The sequence below is a fragment of the Pan troglodytes genome, chromosome 13 (assembly GCF_028858775.2).
Source record: "Pan troglodytes isolate AG18354 chromosome 13, NHGRI_mPanTro3-v2.0_pri, whole genome shotgun sequence".
In the NCBI taxonomy this organism is placed as follows: domain Eukaryota; kingdom Metazoa; phylum Chordata; class Mammalia; order Primates; family Hominidae; genus Pan; species Pan troglodytes.
The window spans coordinates 138583998-138607420 of NC_072411.2; the positions used below are offsets into that span (position 1 = coordinate 138583998).

The window sequence follows — 23423 nt, forward strand, 5'->3', positions numbered from 1 at the left end:
AAACCATGAAAACCCTAGAAGAAAACCTAGGCATTACCATTCAGGACATAGGCATGGGCAAGGACTTCATGTCTAAAACACCAAAAGCAATGGCAACCAAAGCTAAAATTGACAAATGGGATCTAATTAAACTAAAGAGCTTCTGCACAGCAAAAGAAACTACCATCAGAGTGAACAGGCAACCTACAAAATGGGAGAAAATTTTTGCAACCTACTCATCTGACAAAGGGCTAATATCCAGAATCTACAATGAACTCAGACAAATTTACAAGAAAAAAACAAACAACCCCATCAAAAAGTGGGCGAAGGACATGAACAGACACTTCTCAAAAGAAGACATTTATGCAGCCAAAAAACACATGAAAAAATGCTCAGCATCACTGGCCATCAGAGAAATGCAAATCAAAACCACAATGAGATACCATCTCACACCAGTTAGAATGGCAATCATTAAAAAGTCAGGCAACAACAGGTGCTGGAGAGGATGTGGAGAAACAGGAACACTTTTACACTGTTGGTGGGAGTGTAAACTAGTTCAACCATTGTGGAAGTCAGTGTGGCGATTCCTCAGGGATCTAGAACTAGAAATACCATTTGACCCAGCCATCCCATTACTGGGTATATACCCAAAGGACTATAAATCATGCTGCTATAAAGACACATGCACACATATGTTTATTGTGGCATTATTCACAATAGCAAAGACTTGGAACCAACCCAAATGTCCAACAGTGATAGACTGGATTAAGAAAATGTGGCACATATACACCATGGAATACTATGCAGCCATAAAAAATGATGAGTTCATGTCCTTTGTAGGGACATGGATGAAATTGGAAATCATCATTCTCAGTAAACTATCACAAGAACAAAAAACCAAACACCTCATATTCTGACTCATAAGTGGGAATTGAACAATGAGAACACATGGACAGAGGAAGGGGAACATCACACTCTGGGGACTGTTGTGGGGTGGGGGGAGGGGGGAGGGATAGCACTGGGAGATATACCTAATGCTAGATGACGAGTTAGTGGGTGCAGCGCACCAGCATGCCACATGTATACATATGTAACTAACCTGCACATTGTGCATATGTACCCTAAAACTTGAAGTATAATAATAAAAAAAAAAAGAAAAAAAATTGTTTGTAGGGATGGGGGTCTCCCTATGTTTCCCAGGCTGGTCTCGAACTTCTGGATTCAAGTGATCCTTCCATCATGGCCTCCCCAAGTGCTGGATTATAGGCGTGGGCCACTGTGCCCAGCCAATTCTCACTTCTCATGGCAGAGGGACTCAGGAGGCAGAAAGAAAACCTTCCTTTTATCCTTCCAGAAATTCCCAGTTGGAAGACTATATAGGAAGTTCATGGTGCTGGATTTCTTCCTGCCTTCCATGCCGTTCCCATCCCCCAGTTGGTTTTAGCTCTTCCTGCTGCCTCAATATGTGGCTGTAATCCAGATTCTCCAGCCTCCATTCACATGAATTTTCCTACACCTCATCCGTGCCCCACCTTCAACTAGAGTTTTCCTGTGCAGGGATATGTCCTGATCCGCACCACTGGTCTTTATCTCTCCTGAGTTTGTCCTGAACTTCCAGCTGTTGAACCATAGACAATGGTTTGACTCAATAGCTCTAAAGCCAGCCCTGGTCCATCTGTTCTCAATCTTACCTCTGTTCCACTCAAGATACCTGGAGTTCACTTCAATTCCTTGGTCTCCTGTTTCTTCCACACCCTGTCAGCCAGGCAAGTCATCCTTTGTGGTATCTCTTGCATCCTTCGAGATGTCTCTTGCATCTATTTCATCTTTTTATATCCAGTACTTTCACCCAAGGGCAGATCTTCATCTGAGCATTTATTCATCTCTTCAAAAATAATTACTGCATAGCTCTTGAGTTCCAAGAGCTGTCAGAGATGCCGATCAGAGTTTGGGTCACTCTAGCTGCTGCAGGGGAATAGGCTGTAGAATGGCAGGAGAGGAGGTGGGGGCATTGGCTGGGAGGCTGGTACAGTTGCAGCTGTGAGAGGCAATGATGCCTCTTGGTCAGGTGGTTGCCGTGGAGATGGGGAGATGTGGGCAGACTTGGGCTGTGAGCGTAGGCTCCTGAAAGAGTCTCCTGCCATTTCATATCCCTCATGAAGCCTCCCCTGCCACTCTGGTGCCTAAGATCATCACTCTCCTTTGAGTCCGCAGTGCCTCCATTGGCCCTTTGCCTGTGTATCCAAATATATCCTTTCTCTAAGCAGTGATTTTTGAGCTTTTTATAAAAGGGACCTCTTGAAAACATGAAGAAAGTCCACACACCTTTTCCCCAGAGAATGTTCCTTCCCATGAAAGTTTACATACAACTGCAGGGTGTTTAACCATGGGGCCCCTGTTCCCTAGGCTAAGGACTCTATTGTCTCTGTCCCCCACAAGCCAACCTCTCACTTCTTTCCATCTTCTTCTCTTATTGTATTTCAGTGGACACAGAAGATGCTCCAGACATACATTTCCTTGATGGCAACCTCATTCCTGATAACTTCCTTTGGAAATGCATGACATTCACTTGTCCATTTTTGTAAAGTCATGCAAAATTTGGTTTGAAATGTTCTAAAATAACCTAAGAATGTGGTTGGCTTAATGGTTCAATTTGGAGCACCTCTTTGGGCCAAGGGATTGGAGAGGAGGAGCTGTGGTCGGAGTTACGTCTGCTGGCACTGCAGATAAACAAATGCTTTCAATGTGAATTGTGCTGTATAAAGGTCCAAGGGTCTTTCCAGAAGAAGTTAGCACTAAGTTAAAGCATTTTGAGGCTGGAGTGCATTTAGAGAAGACTCATTAATGTTCATGTGATCACGTCATGACAGGTCAATACCATTTTAAATCATTCCAAATGGTCTAACATGTGGCTTGAAAAATAACAGAGGAAACAGTTGTAAGGATGATGGCATAGTGCTCTATTACTGCGACTTTTGTTTCTAAAGCCAATGTGAGGGCCACACAACTGTGAGACAAAGGCGATTACTTTGGTGTTGAAAGCACCTCTGCAGGACTGTCATCAGTTAGCAGAAAATGTCCTCCTGGCACTAGCATTGTCTTCTGTTAAAGTGCTTTCCACAGAGCATTCCTTAACTGCAGTCCACAACAATTTTGGATTTAAAACTGAGAACTCAAAAGAAAGACTATTTTTTTCCTGAGAGTTCTGTATATATTCTAGGTGCTAATCCTTTTCAGATAGATAGTTTGCAAATATTTTCTCCCATCCATAGCTTTTTTTTCATCCTCTTCACTGGGTCTTTCAGAGAGCAACAGTTTCTGATTTTGATGAGGCCCAATTTATAAATTTTTCCTTTTATGGATCCTGCTTTTGGTGTCCAGTCTAAGACCTCTTTGCCTAGCTCTAGATTCTGAGGATGTTTTTCCTATGTTTTAATCTCAAAGCTTCATAGTTTTATGTTTAAGTCCATGACCCATTTTGAGTTAATACTTGTGTAAGGTGTGAAGTTTACCTAGAGATTCATTTTCTTGCCTATGAATGAGAGACTAATTTTTAGAACCTCTTATTTGAATGTATTTATTGCGCTTCTTTTTTTGTTTTTAGTACAGATGGGGTCTCGCTGTGTTGCCCAGGCTGGGTGCCAACTCCTGGCCTCAAGTGATCCTCCTGACCAAGCCTCCCAAAGTGCTGGGATTACAGGTGTGAGCCACTGGGCAGGACTACTGTGCTTTTGTGTTTTCTCTTCCACTAGCCCTGAGCTGAAGACGAACATCCCAGACTGTTCTGTTTTCTTCTGTCTTTCAGTATCTCAGTATGGAGGGGCTCCAGATGGATCCAAATAAGGAACTGTGAACGTTCATATTTTAAACATTAAACTGTTTCACCAAGTTTCTTGATGAAAAGATCAAATGCAGGCAAGATTATTAATCACAAGATACTTTATTCTAAAATGGTCTTGTGTACAATTACAGAGATCCACCATGACAATCCTGCTCTTTCTCACTCCACTAGCCCTGCAATAAATTGGAAATTCACACAGAAACACTGATTCATTGTGAAATTCAACCGAAACATTCAGCAGTTCTCACGACTTTTTTTTGCACTTATAATAGATTTTTTCATATTTATGTTAATTTGTAACGATCTCATGGACGTGTAAAGCTTTTAGCTCTCTACCTGTGTGACATTTAGAAAATAACCTATTTTCCATTTAAAGAGGTTAGTTGAAATATTCAGATAGGATTATCCTATCTGATAATCCTATCTGAATATTTCAACTAACATATTAATATTTCAATTAAAACATGAGGTCTTTTCAAGTTTTCCAATTATGCATATAGAACTGGCAATTGATATGTGGTCTTGTCAAAATAGTGAAAGAACAATCATGCAGCTGGGCCCTGTGAGGGCTGGGATAAGCCAGCGTCCAGACAAGTTAGACACAACTATTTTCCTCTCTCTTCTCCCTTGCCGTCTAACCATGAGGAATTACAGTGCCTTTTGCTATAAGTCAAAATGTCAGTTCTCACAAAAGGATTTGAATAACTGGTCTCAGGAATGGTTTGAGGTACTCTAGGGTTGATACCAGAGTAAGACTTTTAAAAGTCTCTGGAAAGGGTAATCTGATCTCTAAGAAGTGTAGCAGTATAACTTAAATATATCAATTTTTATTAGAGATGACCATTTCTTCTTTTAATAATCACATTGTCACTATGCAGATCTGCATTTTTCATGAAAAACTTCATTTCTGATTCTGAAGGCGTTTTCCCTTCATTTGCAAGCATTTCATAAATGCTGATGTTCTCAAACTTTGCTTTTTGTTCAAAACTGTTCATCGTTAAGTGACTCTTTAATAGCTAGTTAATAAAATACTTTCACCCAACAAAGACCAGATTGTGTAGCTGGTAATTTCAGATTTACACGGAACAAGCTTCACTAACAGCGAATTTTTAATTTGCAAGTATAAAACTCCCTTGTGCATATTTAGAGGAAGAGATTCTTAGAATAAAATTGGAATGCTTCCAATTCTCTTTATTCTTAGGCACTTCTTCAAAATTGTCTTGCAGAGTAAGAGTATGATTTTTAAAATTAACTGTATTCAGGGGGCTTTTATTTTTTTCCAGAACAAGCTAGAACTTCTGGGGTATAGGCAGAACAATAGGGCCCTAGGTGGTCTCCCAGATCGGGTTCCCTGGAAACACTCAGATGGAGATGGATGTAGGTGGTCTACTGGGAACACCACCCAGAAGGAAGAGAGGGAGGGAAGCAGCCCTGGGCAGAGGGAGAAGCTAAGTTATGATGCAATTGCAAGAGAGCTATCAGCTAATCCCAAAGGGAGCAACAGAAGCTGGGAGAACCCTTGGAGTTGTCCAGGCAAGGTGAGGGGGCTGGGCTTTGGTACTATCATGTGACTGTCCTTGGATGCACCTTCCCCAGAAGGGGTGTAATCTCGCTTGCAGTAGCTCCCTTAGACTGGAGCAATTCCTGGGGTGGGATTTAGCTGTGAGTGTCAGCACTGTCATGGGGGGAGCCAGGTGCTTGAGTGCCTTGGTCCTGAAAGGGGTATCCAAGGGGCCCAACTCAGCATCTACTGCCAGTGAATTGGGTTGTGCCCCAAATGAGCAGTAAGGGGTCTCTTCTTTTGTTCATTCAGTGAACATCAGTGGAACGTGGTTAAAGAAAGGGATGAAGACAAATGGAGGCAGATGGAAGAAACACTGCGGGTCACAGTGCAGGAGCTGAGCATGTGAAAGGAACCACTGCCTTCAGTCGGCCAGCCGCAGTCATGCCCGGAGCTTTGAACACAATGTTGGCTTTTATTTATTTATTTACTTATATATATATCTATATATAAAATATATATAATATATATTATATTATATTATATATAAATAATTTTGCGACAGAGTCTTACTCTATCACTGAGGCTGGAGTGCAGTGGCACATTATTGGCTCACTGCAATCTCCGCCTCCTGGGTTCAAGCAATTCTCCTGCCTCAGCCTCCTGAGTTGCTGGGATTACAGGCACCCACCACCACGCCTGGCTCATTTTTGTATTTTTGTAGAGATGGGGTTTCACCATATTGGTCAAGCTGGTCTTGAACTCCTGAACTCAGGTGATCTGCCTGCCTTGGCCTCCCAAAGTGCTGGGATTGCAGGTATGTATTTTTAGTAGAGATGGGGTTTCACCATGTTGGCCAGGCTGGTCTCGAACTCCTGACCTCAGGTGATCTGCCTGCCTCGGCCTCCCAAAGTGCTGGGATTACAGGCGTGAGCCGCCATGCCCAGCCAAAATGTCGGCTTTTGTTACCATTGCCTACATCGTGCCAGATTTGCGTGCTGTGATTTTATGTTTACCATTACCCTTTCTCCCTTGCTCGTAACTTCTAACTCAAGTAGCTCGTCTTGCTTGACTGCACAGGCTATCCCTTTTCTCTCTCACTGTTGCCTGGCACCAGGGTTCCCAGACACAGTCTGCCAGACCCTCGGAGCTGCTCCTCCCACACAGAAGTTTGCGAGTCTGTGTGCTGGTCAGAACCATCCGTGTAACATGAGGAGCACGACTGTGGCTGTCTGAGCTGGAGCTGGGTCACTGCCTCTCAACAGTCACTGTGGATCATAACCTCTACCAATCCACTCTGAAGAGCTGATGCAGACTGGAGTCACAGCAGGATCATGATCTTTTTTTTTTTTTAAATATTACTTTAAGTTCTGGGATACATGTGCAGAACGTACAGGTTTGTTACATAGGTATACATGTGCCATGGTGGTTTACTGCACCTATGAACCCGTCATCTAGGTTTTAAGCCCCGAATGCATTAGGTATTTGTCCTAATGCTCTCTCTCCCCTTGCCCCCCATCCCCCAACAGGCCCCTGTGTGTGATGTTCCCCTCCCTGTGTCCATGTGTTCTCATTGTTCAACTCCCACTTATGAGTGAGAACATGTGGTGTTTGGTTTTCTGTTCCCGTGTTAGTTTGCTGAGGATGATAGTTTTCAGCTTCATTCATGTACCTGCAAAAGACATGAACTCATTCTTTTTTATGGCTGCATAGTATTCCATGGTGTATATGTGCCACATTTTCTTTATCCAGTCTATCATTGATGGGCATTTGGGTTGGTTCCAAGTCTTTGCTATTGTAAATAGTGCTGCAATAAACACACGTGTGCATGTGTCTTTATAGAATGATTTATAATCCTTTGGGTATATACCAGTAATGGGATTGCTGGGTCAAATGGTATTTCTGGTTCTAGGTCCTTGAGGAATCGCCACACTGTCTTCCACAATGGTTGAACTAATTTACACTCTCACCAACAGTGTAAAAGTGTTCCTATTTCTCCACAGCCTTGCCAGCTTCTGTTGTTTCCAGACTTTTTAATAATCACCATTCTAATTGGCGTGAGATAGTATCTCATTGTGGTTTTGATTTGCATTTCTCTAATGACCGGTGATAATGAGCTTCTTTTCATATGTTTGTTGGCTGCATAAATGTCTTTAAGAATCCACTCTTCAGAGCTGATTCCGACTGGATTTTGGTCAGCCATGAAGTGGTATCTGACTGCAACACACTCTACTTCAAACATAGTCATGTTTTAGGATGAGGCCATCTTCAAGCCTGAGATCCGTTTCTCATAGAAAGAGTTTATGCTGAAAGCATATGGGCCCTAAGAGTTCACTTCTCCTGCAGGCTTCACCATGAAGACCCCCCCAGTTATTGGCAAGTTCATTCCACCTCCGCTTCCAACCCCCCTACATGACGGAATGACGGGCCCAATGTGACACTCTGTGAACTCTGATTTCCTTTGGTAACAAATACTTCTGTTAAAATATATCCAGATGTCAGTGCTAGATGATAAATTTGAATGAACACATTTTGGTTAAATTAGTATGATTATTTTGACTTTTCAGTGTTTACTTGGTTTGTTAAGCATTTTTACTTCTCTCTACCATTGAGGAAAGACAAGTGGGATAATTTATTTTGAGGAAGGAAAACTCAAAGCTATCATGTATGTGAAAAAACATGTGAGGTATCTGAGTTGTTGAAACCACGATTGATCCTAATTGATACTTACAAGTTATAGAAAATGTGGCAATGGATTGCCGATCAATATTTAAAAACTGAAAACCTGTTGGTAGATAACATGGTTTCTCTAGGAAACAAATGGCTGCACTCCCAACAGATCTGTAAATATCTCATTGACTCAAAGCAAAGAAGTCAATAAAAAGAAAATGAAATCAAATTTCTAAAATTTCATATAAATATTTTACCTTATTTTTCTCCTTTGTTCCTTTCTTTTGTTTTTTGGCTTTCTTGGGTTGTTTTTCCTTTTTCTTCTTCTTCTTTTTGTTTTTTTCTTCTTCCTCTTGGTTTGCAATGATATCCTCAATAACCTAGTGAAAACCAAAATAATCATACCATTTTCATAGATCCCTATCAAGAGGAGGACTGTTTTCCCTGTCTGAAAGGAAGTTTTTGTGCTGGTCAGTGTCACCTCTCTGCCTGGCCCTGGACCCTGCAAGCCGACCCCTTCTGGGGCATGGTGGGGCTCCTCCCTACCATCTACCCTTAGCTGGATTCATGAACAGGGGGCAGCAGCCTCAATGTAGATGGAGAGAGAGTCTCGACATTTCTGAGCCCAGTTCCTTCCCTAATTCCACCCACTCCAGCTCCTGGAGGTTCCACAAACTCTAGGGGAGGTCATAGCTTCCTCAACGTCTCAGCAACAGCTGGATGTGCCAGCCCTGCCCACAGCTCGTCAAAATCCAGGGGGAGGATGCCACTGCTTCCTGCTAGGCTCCAATGGCAACAGCCACTCTTGCAATAACTTTCATTTTCATGAGTTGGTTTCTTTCACCAGTGATTTAATTTATATCCCCTACAGCGACAAAAGACCTTTTGTCCTCCTAAATTATAAAATATTTGTTAAAAAGTATCCAGTTCACATAGGATTAGCACCACTGGAGAATTATTATAGATTTGTTAAAAAAACATATAATTCAGTTCAATACAACAGTGTTCACTGAGCACTCACTCACTGCCATAGAGAGCTGTGAATTCCAGGAGATATAAAGGTGACAATGACAGGACATGCTTCCTGTTTGGCCCCCGGGGCTCTGCTCATGACTTGTCATGTGGCCAAGACAAGCTGCATAAGCTCTTTGAGACTCAGTTTCCTCAGCTCTAAAATGGAGCCAGCATCTCCATACATAGCACTTAGGATCCGCCAGGCATGCTTCTGAGAGTCTCACAGAGACAGACTCCTTTGCTGCTACACCAGACGCATGGGGGTTGCTGTTGTTGCCCTGTTTTATGGATGAGGGAACTGGGACACATACAGTGCAGTATCCCAGCCAGGGACACACAGCTAGTGAGTAGCTGAGCTGGGATTCAGCACGTGCTTAACCAGGATGAATTTCATAATGTAGGGAGAAAAGAGGCATGATGTATAAGAACACATGTCAACTTACTCCACTGTACAAAATGCACAGAGTGAAACCAACAATCCATACTCCAGTTTCAGGTACATACACATGTAGTCCAAGTACAAAGGAATGTAAGGGAATGACAAACTCCAAATTAAGTACAGCCGTTGCCTTTGAAGATGGAGCAATTAAAAAATTGGGGGTGGGGAGACAAGGGCTAATATCGTTTTATCCTAGTGTGGAGAAAGGCGAGAGGTGAAGCATGTGTTGTGAACATATTTGGCCATGCAAAAATGATCTTTTCCCAGCCTAGGCAACATGATGAAACCCCATGTCTACAAAAAAATACAAAACATTATCCAGGCGTGGTGGTGCACACCTGTATTCCCAGCTATCTGGGAGGCTGAGGTGGGAGGATTACCTGAGCCTGGAAGGTAGAGGCTGCTGTGAGCTATGATCCAGCCACTGCCCTCCAGCCTGGGTGACAGAGTGAGATCCTGCCTCAAAAAACAAAACAAAACAGACAAAGGCTCACCTTGACTCATAGAATCAAGGTGTGGCTGCCCAGGTCTTCATTGTACTGGAGCACTTGTAACACAGACATTGTTTGGACCTTAGAAACTGTAAAACTTTTCTGCTTTCTCTTGTGGGCATCTAGTGCTATAAATTTCCCTCTACACATTGCTTTGAATGTGTCCCACAGATTCTGGTATTTTGTGTCTTTGTTCTTGTTGGTTTCAAAGAACATCTTTATTTCTGCCTTCATTTTGTTATGTACCCAGTAGTAATTCAGGAGCAGGTTGTTCAGTTAAAATTAACACCCTAACATCACAATTAAAAGAACTAGAGAAGCAAGAGCAAACACATTCAAAAGCTAGCAGCAGGCAAGAAATAACCGAGATCAGAGCAGAACTGAAGGAAATAGAGACACAAAAAACCCTTTAAAAAATCAATGAATCCACGAGCTGGTTTTTTGAAAAGATCAACTAAATTGATAGACCGCTAGCAAGACTAATAAAGAAGAAAAGAGAGAAGAATCAAATAGATGCAATAAAAAATGTTAAAGGGGATATCACCACCGACCCCACAGAAATACAAACTACCATCAGAGAACACTATAAACACCTTTACGCAAATAAACTAGAAAATCTAGAAGAAATGGATAAATTCCTCGACACATACACCCTCCCAAGACCAAACCAGGGAGAAGTTGAATCTCTGAATAGACCAATAACAGGCTCTGAAATTGAGGCAATAATTAATAGCTTACCAACCAAAAAAAGTCCAGGACCAGATGGATTCACAGCTGAATTCTACCAGAGGTACAAGGAGGAGCTGGTACCATTCCTTCTGAAACTATTCTAATCAATAGAAAAAGAGGGAATCCTCCCTAACTCATTTTATGAGGCCAGCATTATCTTGATACCAAAGCCTGGCAGAGACACAACAAAAAAAGAGAATTTTAGACCAATATCCTTGATGAACATTGATGTAAAAATCCTCAATAAAATACTGGCAAACCGAATCCAGCAGCACATCAAAAAGCTTATCCACCATGATCAAGTGGGCTTCATCCCTGGGATGCAAGGCTGGTTCAACATACGTAAATCAATAAACATAATCCAGCATATAAACAGAACCAATGACAAAAGGCCTTTGACAAAATTCAACAACGCTCATGCTAAAAACTCTCAATAAATTAGGTATCGATGGGACGTATCTCAAAATAATAAGAGCTATCTATGACAAACCCACAGCCAATATCATACTGAATGAGCAAAAACTGGAAGCATTCCCTTTGAAAACGGGCACAAGACAGGGATGCCCTCTCTCACCACTCATATTCAACATAGTATTGGAAGTTCTGGCCAGGGCAATCAGGCAGGAGAAGGAAATAAAGGGTATTCAATTAGGAAAAGAGGAAGTCAAATTGTCCCTGTTTGCAGATGACATGATTGTATATCTAGAAAACCCCATCATCTCAGCCCAAAATCTCCTTAAGCTGATAGGCAACTTCAGCAAAGTCTCAGGATACAAAATCAATGTGCAAAAATCACAAGCATTCTTATACACCAACAACAGACAAACAGAGAGCCAAATCATGAGTGAACTCCCATTCACAATTGCTTCAAAGAGAATAAAATATCTAGGAATCCAACTTACAAGGGATGTGAAGGACCTCTTCAAGGAGAACTACAAACCACTGCTCAATGAAATAAAAGAGGATACAAACAAATGGAAGAACATTCCATGCTCATGAGTAGGAAGAATCAATATTGTGAAAATGGCCATACTGCCCAAGGTAATTTATAGATTCAATGTCATCCCCATCAAGCTACCAATGACTTTCTTCAAAGAATTAGAAAAAACTACTTTAAAGTTCATATGGAACCAAAAAGGAGCCCGCATTGCCAAGTCAATCCTAAGCCAAAAGAACAAAGCTGGAGGCACCACACTACCTGACTTCAAACTGTACTACAAGGCTACAGTAACCAAAACAGCATGGTACTGGTACCAAAACAGAGACATAGACCAGTGGAACAGAACAGAGCCCTCAGAAATAATGCTGCATATCTACAACCATCTGATCTTTGACAAACCTGAAAAAACAAGAAATGGGGAAAGGATTCCCTATTTAATAAATGGTGCTGGGAAAACTGGCTAGCCATATGTAGAAAGCTGAAACTGGATCCCTTCCTTACACCTTATACCAAAATCAATTCAAGATGGATTAAAGACTTAAACGTTAGACCTAAAACCATAAAAACCCTAGAAGCAAACCTAGGCAATACCATTCAGGACATAGGCATGGGCAAGGACTTCATGTCTAAAACACCAAAAGCAATGGCAACAAAAGCCAAAAATGACAAATGGGATCTAATTAAACTAAAGAGCTTCTGCACAGCAAAAGAAACTACCATCAGAGTGAACAGGCAACCTACAGAATGGGAGAAAATTTTTGCAATCTACTCATCTGACAAAGGGCTAATATCCAGAATCTACAATGAACTCAAACAAATTTACAAGAAAAAAGAAACAACGCCATCAACAAGTGGGCAAAGGATATGAACAGACACTTCTCAAAAGAAGACATTTATGCAGCCAAAAAACACATGAAAACATGCTCATCATCACTGGCCATCTGAGAAATGCAAAACCACAGTGAGATACCATCTCACACCAGTTAGAATGGCGATCATTAAAAAGTCAGGAAACAACAGGTGCTGGAGAGGATGTGGAGAAATAGGAATACTTTTACACTGTTGGTGGGAGTGTAAACTAGTTCAACCATTGTGGAAGTCAGTGTGGCGATTCCTCAGGGATCTAGAACCAGAAATACTATTTGACCCAGCCATCCCATTACTGGGTATATACCCAAAGGATTATAAATCATGCTGCTATAAAGACACATGCACACGTATGTTTATTGTGGCACTATTCACCATAGCAAAGACTTGGAACCAACCCAAATGTCCAACAACGATAGACTGTATTAAGAAAATGTGGCACATATACACCATGGTATACTATGCAGCCATAAAAAACGATGAGTTCATGTCCTTTTTAGGGACATGGATGAAGCTGGAAACCATCATTCTGAGCAAACTATCGCAAAGACAAAAAACCAAACACCACATGTTCTCGCTCATAGGTGGGAATTGAACAATGAGAACACATGGACACAGGAAGGGGAACATCACACACTGGGGCCTGTTGTGGGGTGGGGGAGGGGGGAGGGATAGCATTTGGAGATATACCTAATGTTAAATGATGAGTTACTGGGTGCAGCACACCAACATGGCACACGTATACATATGTAACTAACCTGCACGTTGTGCACATGTACCCTAAAACTTAAAGTGTAAAAAAAAACTTTCAGAACTGTAAAGACTTAAAAAAAAAGTCTGATATATAATTATGAGCAGCTGAAAAGATGAAATCCTTATTTGTGGAGTATACATTTCACTGTGGCCTTATCAGTTAAGCCTTTTAAAGTCTTACCAATTATATGGTTTATTTCATCTCTCTCCTTTTATAGTTTATTAGTTTAAATTTTTGAGTATTACATTTTCATGGTTCACAATTCAAAAGTTATGAAAGAGTAATTATACATAAATACAGTGAAAGGTTTCCTCCCCATACTGTTAACTAGCCAAGAAGATCCACTCTCTTTTTATTTTTATTTTTTATTAAGGCATAATTGACAAAAATTTAATATATATACAGTATACAACATGATGTTTTGATACATGTACACATTGTGGAATGATTAAGTCAAGCTAACTAACATGTCCATCACCTTACATACTTAGCATTTTTTGTGTGTGATGAGAACATTTACAATCTATTCTCTTAGCAATTAAAAATATACAATATAATATTGTTAATTATAGTCATCATGCTGGACAATACATCTCCAGAACTTTTTCCTCCTGTCTAATGGAAACTCTGTACCCTTTGACCAACATCTCTCCATTCCCTGATCTTCCCCTCCCACCCTTGGTAATCACTATTCTACTCTCTGCTTCTGTAAGTTAAATTGTTTTTTTAGATTTTATTTATAAGTGAGATCATGCAGTATTTGTCTTTCTGTGCCTGGCTTATTTCACTTAGCATAATGTCCTCCGGGTTCATGCATGTTGTCACAAATGACAGAAATTTCCTTCTTTTTTAAAGCTGAATAGTGTTCCATTGGGTATATATAATACATTATGTTTATCCGTTCATCTATTGAAGAACACTGAGGTTGCTTCCACATCTTGGCTTTTGTGAGCGATGCCGCAATGAACATGGTAGTGCAGACATCTCTTTGACACACTGATTTCATTTCCTTTGGATACATACTCAGTAGTGGGATTGCTGGATCATATAGTTCTATTTTTCATTTTTTGAGGAACTTCCACACTGTTTTCCATAATGGCTGTGTTAATTTACATTCCCACCAACAGTGTACAAGGGTCCCCTTCTCTCACATCCTTGCCAACATTTGTTGTCTTTTGTCTTTTTGATAACAGCCATCCTAAGTGTGAGGTAATATCTCATTGTTTAATTTGCGTATGTCTGTTGCATTCAGCATTTTTCCATATACATGTTGACCATTTGTATGTCTTCTTTTGAGAAATGTCTATTCATGTCCTTTGCCCAATTTTAAATTAGGTTGTTTTCTTGCTATAGCAGTCTTTAAATTCTTTATATATTTTAGAAATTAACGCCTTATCAGATGTATGGTTTGCAAATATTTTCTCCCAATTCATAGGTTGACTCTTCTCTTTTGTTTCCTTGCTGTGCAGAAGTTTTTTAGTTTGGTGCAATCCCATTTATCTATTTTTACTTTTGTTGCCTGTGCTTTTGGGGTCATATCCAGAAAATCACTGCCCAGATCAATGTCATGGAGATTTCCCCTATGTTTTCTTACAGTAGTTTTATAGCTTCTGGTCTTTTGTTCATGGCTTTCACTCATTTTGAGTTGATTTGTGTATATGGTGTGAGATAAGGGTTTAATTTCCTTGTTCTGCATGTGGATATATAGTTTTCTTACACCATTTATCAAAGAGACTTATCCTTCTTCCATTGTGTGTTCTTGACACCTTTGTTGAAAATCAATTTGCTGTAGTGTGTGGATTTATTTCTGGGCTCTCTCTTCTGTTCCACTGATCTTTATGTCTGTTTTTATGCCAGTATCATGCTGTTTTGCTTTCTGTTGCTTTGTAATATATTTGGAAATCAGGAAGTGTGATGTCTCTAGCTTTGTTCTTTTAGCCCAAGATTTCATTGGATATTTGAGGTGTTTTGTGGTTCCATATAAATTTTAGAATTGCCTTTTCTATTTCTGTGAAAAAGTGTCACTGAAATTTTGATTGTCATTACATTGAATCTATAGATCACTTTGGGTAATATGTTCATTTTTACAACATTAATTCTTCCAATTCATGAGTACAGGATATCTTTCTATTTATTTGTGTCCTCTTAAAATTCTTTCATCAATGTTTTGCATGTTTTGTAGGTTTCAATACACAGATCCTTCACCTCCTTGGTTAAATTTATACCTAAATTAAAAGAATGTTACTATAAATGGGATTGTTTTCTTGATTTCTTTTTCAGAGAGTTCACTGTTAGTGTATAGAAATGCTACTGATCTTTTGTATGCTGATTTTGTATCTTGCAACTTTACTAAATTTGTTTGTCAGTTCTAATAGTATTTTTAGTGGAGTCTCTGGGGTTTTCCTTTTTCTTTTTCAAAATTTTTAAAAATTTAATACAGACAGGGTCTTGCTATGTTGCCCAGGCTCTTCTCGAAAACCTGTGCGAAAGTGATCCTCCCACTTCAGCCTCCCAAAGTGCTGGGATTACAGGCGTGAGCCACTGTGCCCGGCCTCTGGATTTTTCTATATGCGAGATCAAAAACAGGCAATTTCACTTCTTCCCTACCTATTTGGATGCCTTCTATTTCTTATTCTTGCCTAATTGCTCTGGCTAGGACTTCTGTACTAGGTTGAATAAAAGTGGCAAGAGTGGGCATCCTTATCTTGTGCAGAGCTTAGAGGAAAAACTCAGATTTTCACTATTGAGTATGATTTTAGCTGTGGGCTTTTCGTATATAGTCTTTATGGTGTTAAGTTCCTTCTCTGCATAATTTGTTGAGTTTTTATCATGAAAGCGTTTTGAATTTTGCCAAATACTTTTTCTGCATCTATTAAAATGATCATATGATTATTATCCCTCATTCTGTTAATGTGGTATATTATACTGATTGATTTGGATAGGTTGAACCACTCTTGTGTCCCAAGGATAAATCCTGTTTGGTCATGGTGAATGATTCTTTTAATGTGCTCTTGAATTTGGTTTGCTAGTATTTTGTTGAGGGTTTCTGCATCTATGTTCATCATGAACATTGGCTTATAATTTTCTTTTCTCTCAGTATCTTGCCTGGTTTTGGTATTAGGTTTATGCTGGCCTCATAAATGAATTTGGAAGTATTTATTTCTCTTCAATTTTTGGGAAGAATTTAAGAAGCATTGGTATTAGTTCTTTACATGTTTGGTAGAATTCACACAAGAAGCCATTTTATCCTGGGCCTTTCTTTATTGGAAGGGTTTTGATTACTGATTCAATTTCTCTACTCACTATGATTTTCTATTTTTTCATGATTAGTCCTGTTGTTGTATAATAATTTATCCATTTCTTCTAGGCTAATGAATTTGCTGGTATATAATTATTCATAATAGTCTCATGATCTTTTGTATTTCTATGGTATCAGTTGTAATGTATCCTCTTTCATTTTTAATTTTATTTGTGTGACTCTTTTCTCTCCTAGTCTAGTTAACAGCCTGTCAATTTTATCTTTCACAAAACCAACTCTTAGTTTACCTTTTCTGTTGTTTTTTTGAGGCTCCATTTCATTTATTTTTGTTCTTATCTTTATTTCTTTCCTCTGCTAATTTTGTACTTAATAATAGTTTGTTTTTCTTTTTCTAGTTCCTTGAGGCATAATGTTAGGTGGTTTGAGATCTTTCTTCTTTTATGGTGTAGGCATTTATTGCTAGAAATTTCCCTCTTAGTACTGCTTTTGTTGCATCTCATAGGTTTTAGTATGTTGTGTTTCCATTTTTATTGGTTTCAAGACATTTTAAAATTTGCCTTTAAATTTCTTCTTTGATCCATTGGTTGTTTAGGAGCATGTTGTTAATTTCTATCTATTTGTGAAATTTCAAAGATTTTTCCTTTTATTGTTCCTGGTTTCACACCATTGCAGTCTGAAAAGATATACTTCATATGATTTTGATCTTCCTAAATTTGTTAAGGCTTGTTTTGTGGCTGAATATATGATTTGTCATGGGGAATGTTCTATGTGCATTTGAAAGGAATGTATATTCTGCTGCTGTTGGATCAAATGTTCTGTATATGTCTATTAGGTCCATTTGGTCTAAAGTGTAGTTCAAGTTCATTGTTTCCTTATTGATTTTATGTTTGAATGATCTGTTCATTGTTGAAAGTAAGGTACTGAAATTCCCTACTATTATTGTATTATAATCTGTCTCTCCCTTCAGATCTATTAATATTCGCTTTTCATATTTATATGCTCTGATGTTTGGTACATATATATTTGCAATTGTTATATCCTATTGATGAACTCATCTCTTTATAATTATATAATGATCTTATTTGCCCTTTTTACAGTTTTTGACTTAAAGTATATTTTGTCTGACATGATTATAGTTACCCCTGCTTTCTTTTGGATTCAATTTACATGGAATATCTTTTTCTATCCCTTCACCTTCATTCTATATGTGTCCTTAAAGGTAAAGTTAATCTCTTGTATGCAGCATATAGTTGGGTAATTTTAAAAAAATCCATTCAGCCATGCTATGTCTTTTGATTGGAGAATTTAATTCATTTACATTTGAGATAATTATTGACAGGAAGAACTTATTGCCACCACTTTATTACTTTCTGATTGTCTTGTAGATCCTTCTTTCATTTTGTTCTGTTATTATTTTCCTGATTTCATTAACTAGTTTATTTGTATTGTCTTGTAATTTGCTGAGCTTCTTTAGAATACTTATTTTGAATTCTCTGTCATGTAATTCATGGATCTCCAATTCTTTAGGGTCAGTTACTGAAAGTTTATTGTGTTCCGTTGGGGGTATCATGTTTCCCTGATTCTTCATATAGTCTTATAAATGAGTCTGCAAATTTCAAGAAGTAGTCACCTCTTCCAGACTTTATGGACTGGCTTTGGTAAGGAAAGACCTTCATCTGTGGGCAGCAGGGTCGGGGGACAGAGGCATGCTGGGGGCACTGTAGCATCAGGTCTGGTGTTGTGAGGTACCAAGTGTTGGGGTATGTGGTGGCTCCAAATCTGGGGGAGCGTTCAGTCTTGCCATTTCAGGCAGCTGGAGTCTGTGATGTTGGCACCTGCTTAGTCCTTTGTGGCTGGGGCCAGCTGCAGGTGCACATGTGGCAGTGGGGGCCAGCAGCTTGCATATGCATAATTGCAGAGGCCAGCTGCAGGCCATCAACACCATCTGCATGCATGGGCAGCTTTAGGCTGAGCTGGAGGGGTGCATGCACATGTAGCTACAGGGACCAGCTTTGGGAACAAGCACAGTGTGGGGATAGTTGCTGGAGGGCATGGCCAACTGGTTATGCTCATCTAGTTGTGGGGGCCAGGCTAGCAGCTACTGCAATAGCCTGGCTACAGGAGTCAGCCTTGGGTGCATGCAGTGGTGGGGTTGGAGTCTGAGGTAGGGGGCTCCAAGGCTGTTTTCTGGCATGCATGCAGTAGCTGCTCTGGGTCCCTGGCCCAGAGAACCTGTGGAGGCAGTAGCTGGGGTGGTTTCAAGGAGATGTGGTGATTTAGGCACCTAGGGAACACAAGGGCCACTTGGGTGGGTCGGTGGGCTGTGCTCACTGTGGCAGGAGCAGTCATGTGGCTCTGGGTGGCTCCAGTGGGGGACAGGTAGGAGACTCAGGCACCTGGAGACTGTGAAGGTGAAAAGAAATGCAGTGTCCTCAGTGGTGAAAGCTGAAGGGGGTCCCCTGCTTCTGTGCAGGCAGTTGGTTTCCTCAGCTATGAAAACTGTAGGATCCTCTGCAGAATATGCTGTTGGGGTTCATGATAACAAACCCTGAGGGGTCCTCTGTGGTGAAAGCTGCAGGTGGTTGTGTGGTGGTCTTGAGTTCCTCAGCAGGGCTGTTGAGTTCCTCAGCAGGGGTCTGCTGGAGTCCTGGGCTAAGCAGGCCACTGGGGTTTGTGGTGACTTCCAGTGCGTGGCTGATCATAATACACTTGCTAAAAAGTCAACCCAAATACTTTGGATATGCTTCTAAAGACATTTAATATACATATATGCAAATATACATATAATACACACACACACACACACACACAGAGCACACTGGCATTGTTGTGTTATGTTTGCCAATTGTATAGGTGAAAAGTAATATGTCATTGAAGTTGTCTCTTTTTTAAACCAATACAAAATTTATTTTACCTGCACTCTTCAGTTATAGCAAAATCTTCCAAGTGCACAGAGATGTACACATGTATACATACAAATGCACATTATAAACATCAACTTGTCATTTTATACAAATGTTAGCGTATTACACATACTGTTCTTGTTCTGCGTTTTTCACCTAATAATATATCTTGGCCATCTTTCCTTAGTGGTACATACAGAACTTCACGGTTCATTTTTCACAGGTGTATTGTAACAATATATTTGGCCATCCCCCTACCAAATAAGATTGAGGTTATTTCTAATAGTAATCTGCTACTACTAACATTGTTGCCATGAATAAATGCATGCAAATATCATTTTGCAGGTGGTGAACATATCTGCAGGATAAATTCCTTAAAGTGGAAATGCTGGATCAAGTGTATGCACATTTGTAATACTGTTAAACTTCCCACCATGGGTTGTGTCAATTTACCCTTCTGCCAGCAGTGTAGGAGAGGGCCTGTTTCCCCATATGCTTGTTGTCACAGTGCATCTTGTTTGCCAGTTGCATGGGTGGAAAATGTAGTCGCTTTTGTTTTTTCAAGAAGCCAATATTGAATTTATTTTGCTCCTGCTCATCAACTTGAGCAAAATCTCCCGAAGTTAAAAGTGCACTTTACTGGCTATTAAGTCAGCCATCATTTTTTTGGCCTCAGGGCCAAATCTGGCCTGGTGCCTGTTTTCTCTTTTCAAAATATAATTTTATTGAAGCATATCATATACTCACCCATTTCAAGTGTGCAATTCAATAATTTTTCAGCAAGTATATCAAGTTGTGTTCCACTACCACAAATCAGTTTTAGAACATTTCTATCACCCCAATAAGATTCTCTCATTTCCATTAATTGCTAATCCCTTTTCTCTCTCCTTCCCAGGTGTATTAGTCCATTCTCATGCTGGTATGAAGAAATACCCAACACTGAGTAATTTATAAAGTAAAGAGGTTTACTTGACTCACAGTTCCACATGGCTGGGAAGGCCTCAGGAAACTTACAATCATGGTGGAAGGGGAAGCAAACACGTCCTTCTTCACATGGCAACAGGAGAGAAAAGTGCCGAGCAAAGGGGGAAAAGCCCCTTATAAAGTCATCAAATCTTGTGAGAACTCACTCACTGTCATGAGAACAGCATGAGGGTCACTGCCTGCATGATTCAATTACCTCCTAACAGGTCCATCCCACAACAAATGGGCATCATGGGAACTACAATTCAAGTTGAGATTTGGGTGGGGACACAACCAAAGCACATCACCAAGCAAGCACTAATCTACTTTCTGTGTCTACAGGTTTACTTTTTCTAGACATTTCATATAAATGGAATAACAAAATACATTGTCCATCGTGTCTGGCTTCTTTCACGTTGCATAATGTTTCAGTATGGCATAATGCTTTAAGTTCATCCATGTTGTAGCATATATCAGTTGTGTGTTCCTTTTTAATTGCCAAATAATATAAAGTTGCATGGATATACCATATTTTACCTATCTATTCCCCAGTTGATACGTATTTAAGTTGTTTCAAATTTTTGGCAATTATGAGTAATGCTGCTATGAACATTCATGTACAAATGTTTTTGTGTGGATATATGTTTTCATTTCTTTTGGACAGAGTCCTAAGAGAAGAATTGCTAGGTCCTTTGGTAAATTTATGTTTAACTTTTTAAGAAATTGGCATGATGTTTTCCAAAGTGGCAACATTTTACATTCCCACTAGCAATGTATGAGGGTTCCCTTTTCTCCACATCTTCAGCATTTGTAATTGTCTTTTTTTTTGTATCCATCCTCATGGGTGTGAAATAGCATTACATTTCCATTTTAATTTTCATTACCCTAATGACGAATAATGTTGAACATCTTTTCATGTTCTTACTAGCCATCCATACATCTTCCTGTGTGAATTGTCTGTTCAAATCTTTTGCCTGTTTTTTGACTGAATTGTTTGTCTTCTTATTGAGGTGTAAGAGTACTTTGTATTTTCTGGCTGTAAGTCCTTTAACAGGTAGGTATTCTGTAAATATTTTCTCCCAGTCTGTTACTTGTATTTTCATTTTCTTAATGGTATCTTTTGAAGTGCAAAAGTTTTGCATTTTGTTGAGGTTCAGTTGATCAATTTTGTTTGTCAGTGTAGTTTTAATTTGCATTTCTCTTATATGTGTGAGGTTGATCGTCTTTTCATATGTTGAACATCTTATGTTTTGAATTCATTTGAGTTTTCTGAGCACTGTCTATTCATATCCTTTTGCTGTTTTTTGTATTGGGTTATTATTCTTTTTCTTGTAGAGCTGTAGGAGTTCCTTACATATGAGAAGAAAGGACTCTTGTCTGTGATACCCATCACAAATAATTCTCTCAGGGTGTCATCTGTCATTTCCCTTACTCAGGGTCATTGTTTCCATGTAGGAGTAAAACAATTTTGTGTGTGTGGTTGAATTTATCAATTTTTTTCTGCTATGATTTCTGGGTTTGTACCATAATTAGAAAGATCTTTCCCATTCTGAGGTTATGACATATTTCTTTCTTAGCTTCTTCTAGTCCTTTTGTGTTTTGTTTTGTTTTATACGTAAGTGTTTGATCCATTTGGATCATTCCAAAGTAAAGTATAAAGACTTGGGAATTTAATTTTCTTTTTTCTTAGATGACAACCTGGCTCTTCTTATACCATTTATTTCCTTTTTTCCTTTCACATTTGAGATGCTGTCTTTATTATAAATTTCCGTATGTATTTGGGTCTATTTCTTGATTTTCTGTTCTTTTCCATTGATGTGCCTTTTTAGTCTTTTGTCTGTGCCAATGGGCTCCTAAGAATATGTTTTCATACCTGGCAAAGCTAGTTCCTCCTCACTATGCTTCAATTTCAGAATTCCACTGGTTATTCTTGGTTATTTGCTTTCTACTTAAAGTTTAGTTTGGTCATCCTCCCCACCTCCTCCCCGCCAATGCCCCAATATAATGCTATTGGTATTTTCATTTGGATCATATTATGTTTATAGATGATGTTTAGGAGTCAAGGTATGTATGGTGTGAGCATTCCTACCTACGAGCACGATATGCTTTTCCATTTCTTCGCATCCCTCAGGAGTGTTGTAAGCTTTTCTTCACGTAGAATGTACATTTATCATTAAGCTTATTCCTGGGCATTTCACCTTTGCATTGTTGCTGTTGTAAACGGTCTCTTACATTACATTTTCTAGCTAGCTACTGTTTGGATGCACAACAGCGATTGCTTTCTGCATGTTAATTTTGTAATCCCCCCCATCTTGCTTCTCATATTATTTAAAGTAGTTTTTTAGTTTATTCTCTTTGCTTCTTTGCTCTTTAGTTTATTCTCCTTGCTTTTCTAAGTATTGAACATATGTGCAAAAGGTGATCATTTGCCTCTTCTGTTCCCCTTTAGAACACTAGAAAGGGGATATATTGTTTAGTAGTTCCTACAGGACAATGTTAAATAATAGTGGTGATGATGGCCATTCTTGAATTTTTCCTGACACTCATTAGTGGAAATGTTTCTAGTGAATTTCTTTAAGCATGACACTGGGTTTCGAATTAAGAAATATTTTATAATGTTCAACAAGTATCCATCTATTCCAATTTTGTAGAGTTCTAATTTTAAATATCAAGAATGGATGTTAAATTTGTAAAATGCCCTTGCAGCCTCCATAGTGAGGAGCTTATGGTTTTCCCTTTTGGATTTTTTAATACGATGCAGTGCATTCATAGACATCCTTAACCCAAACCATGCTTGCATCCTGGAATAATCACCACTTGTGGTGTTTTACTAATTTAATGTGGTGCTGGTTTTAGTGTGCTAACACGTTAGTTAAAATGTTTGTGTTAATACTCATAAGGGAGACTGATCTGTGTCTTTTTTTGTGTTCAGTCTTTTTTGGGGGTTTTGATTCAATGTTATGCTCGTTTCATAAAAGTATTTGTATTATTTTTGTTTTATTAATATATATTTCACCTTGTATGTATATTGTTATAATGATAATGCTTGGCCTATTCTCTATTCATACTATGA

At 39.3% G+C, this 23423-nt stretch overlaps 1 protein-coding gene across 2 annotated transcripts in view; it reads right to left on the bottom strand.

Annotated features, from left to right (window-relative positions):
• The window catches only part of IQCA1 (IQ motif containing with AAA domain 1), a 180015-nt gene that overhangs the window by 82676 nt on the left and 73916 nt on the right, over window positions 1–23423 (bottom strand). For both annotated transcript variants that reach the window (XM_001152559.6, XM_009444612.4), the window contains exon 8: window positions 8249–8371. In XM_001152559.6, coding sequence (XP_001152559.1) covers window positions 8249–8371 — 123 coding nt within the window. The remainder of the gene's footprint in view (window positions 1–8248; window positions 8372–23423) is intronic.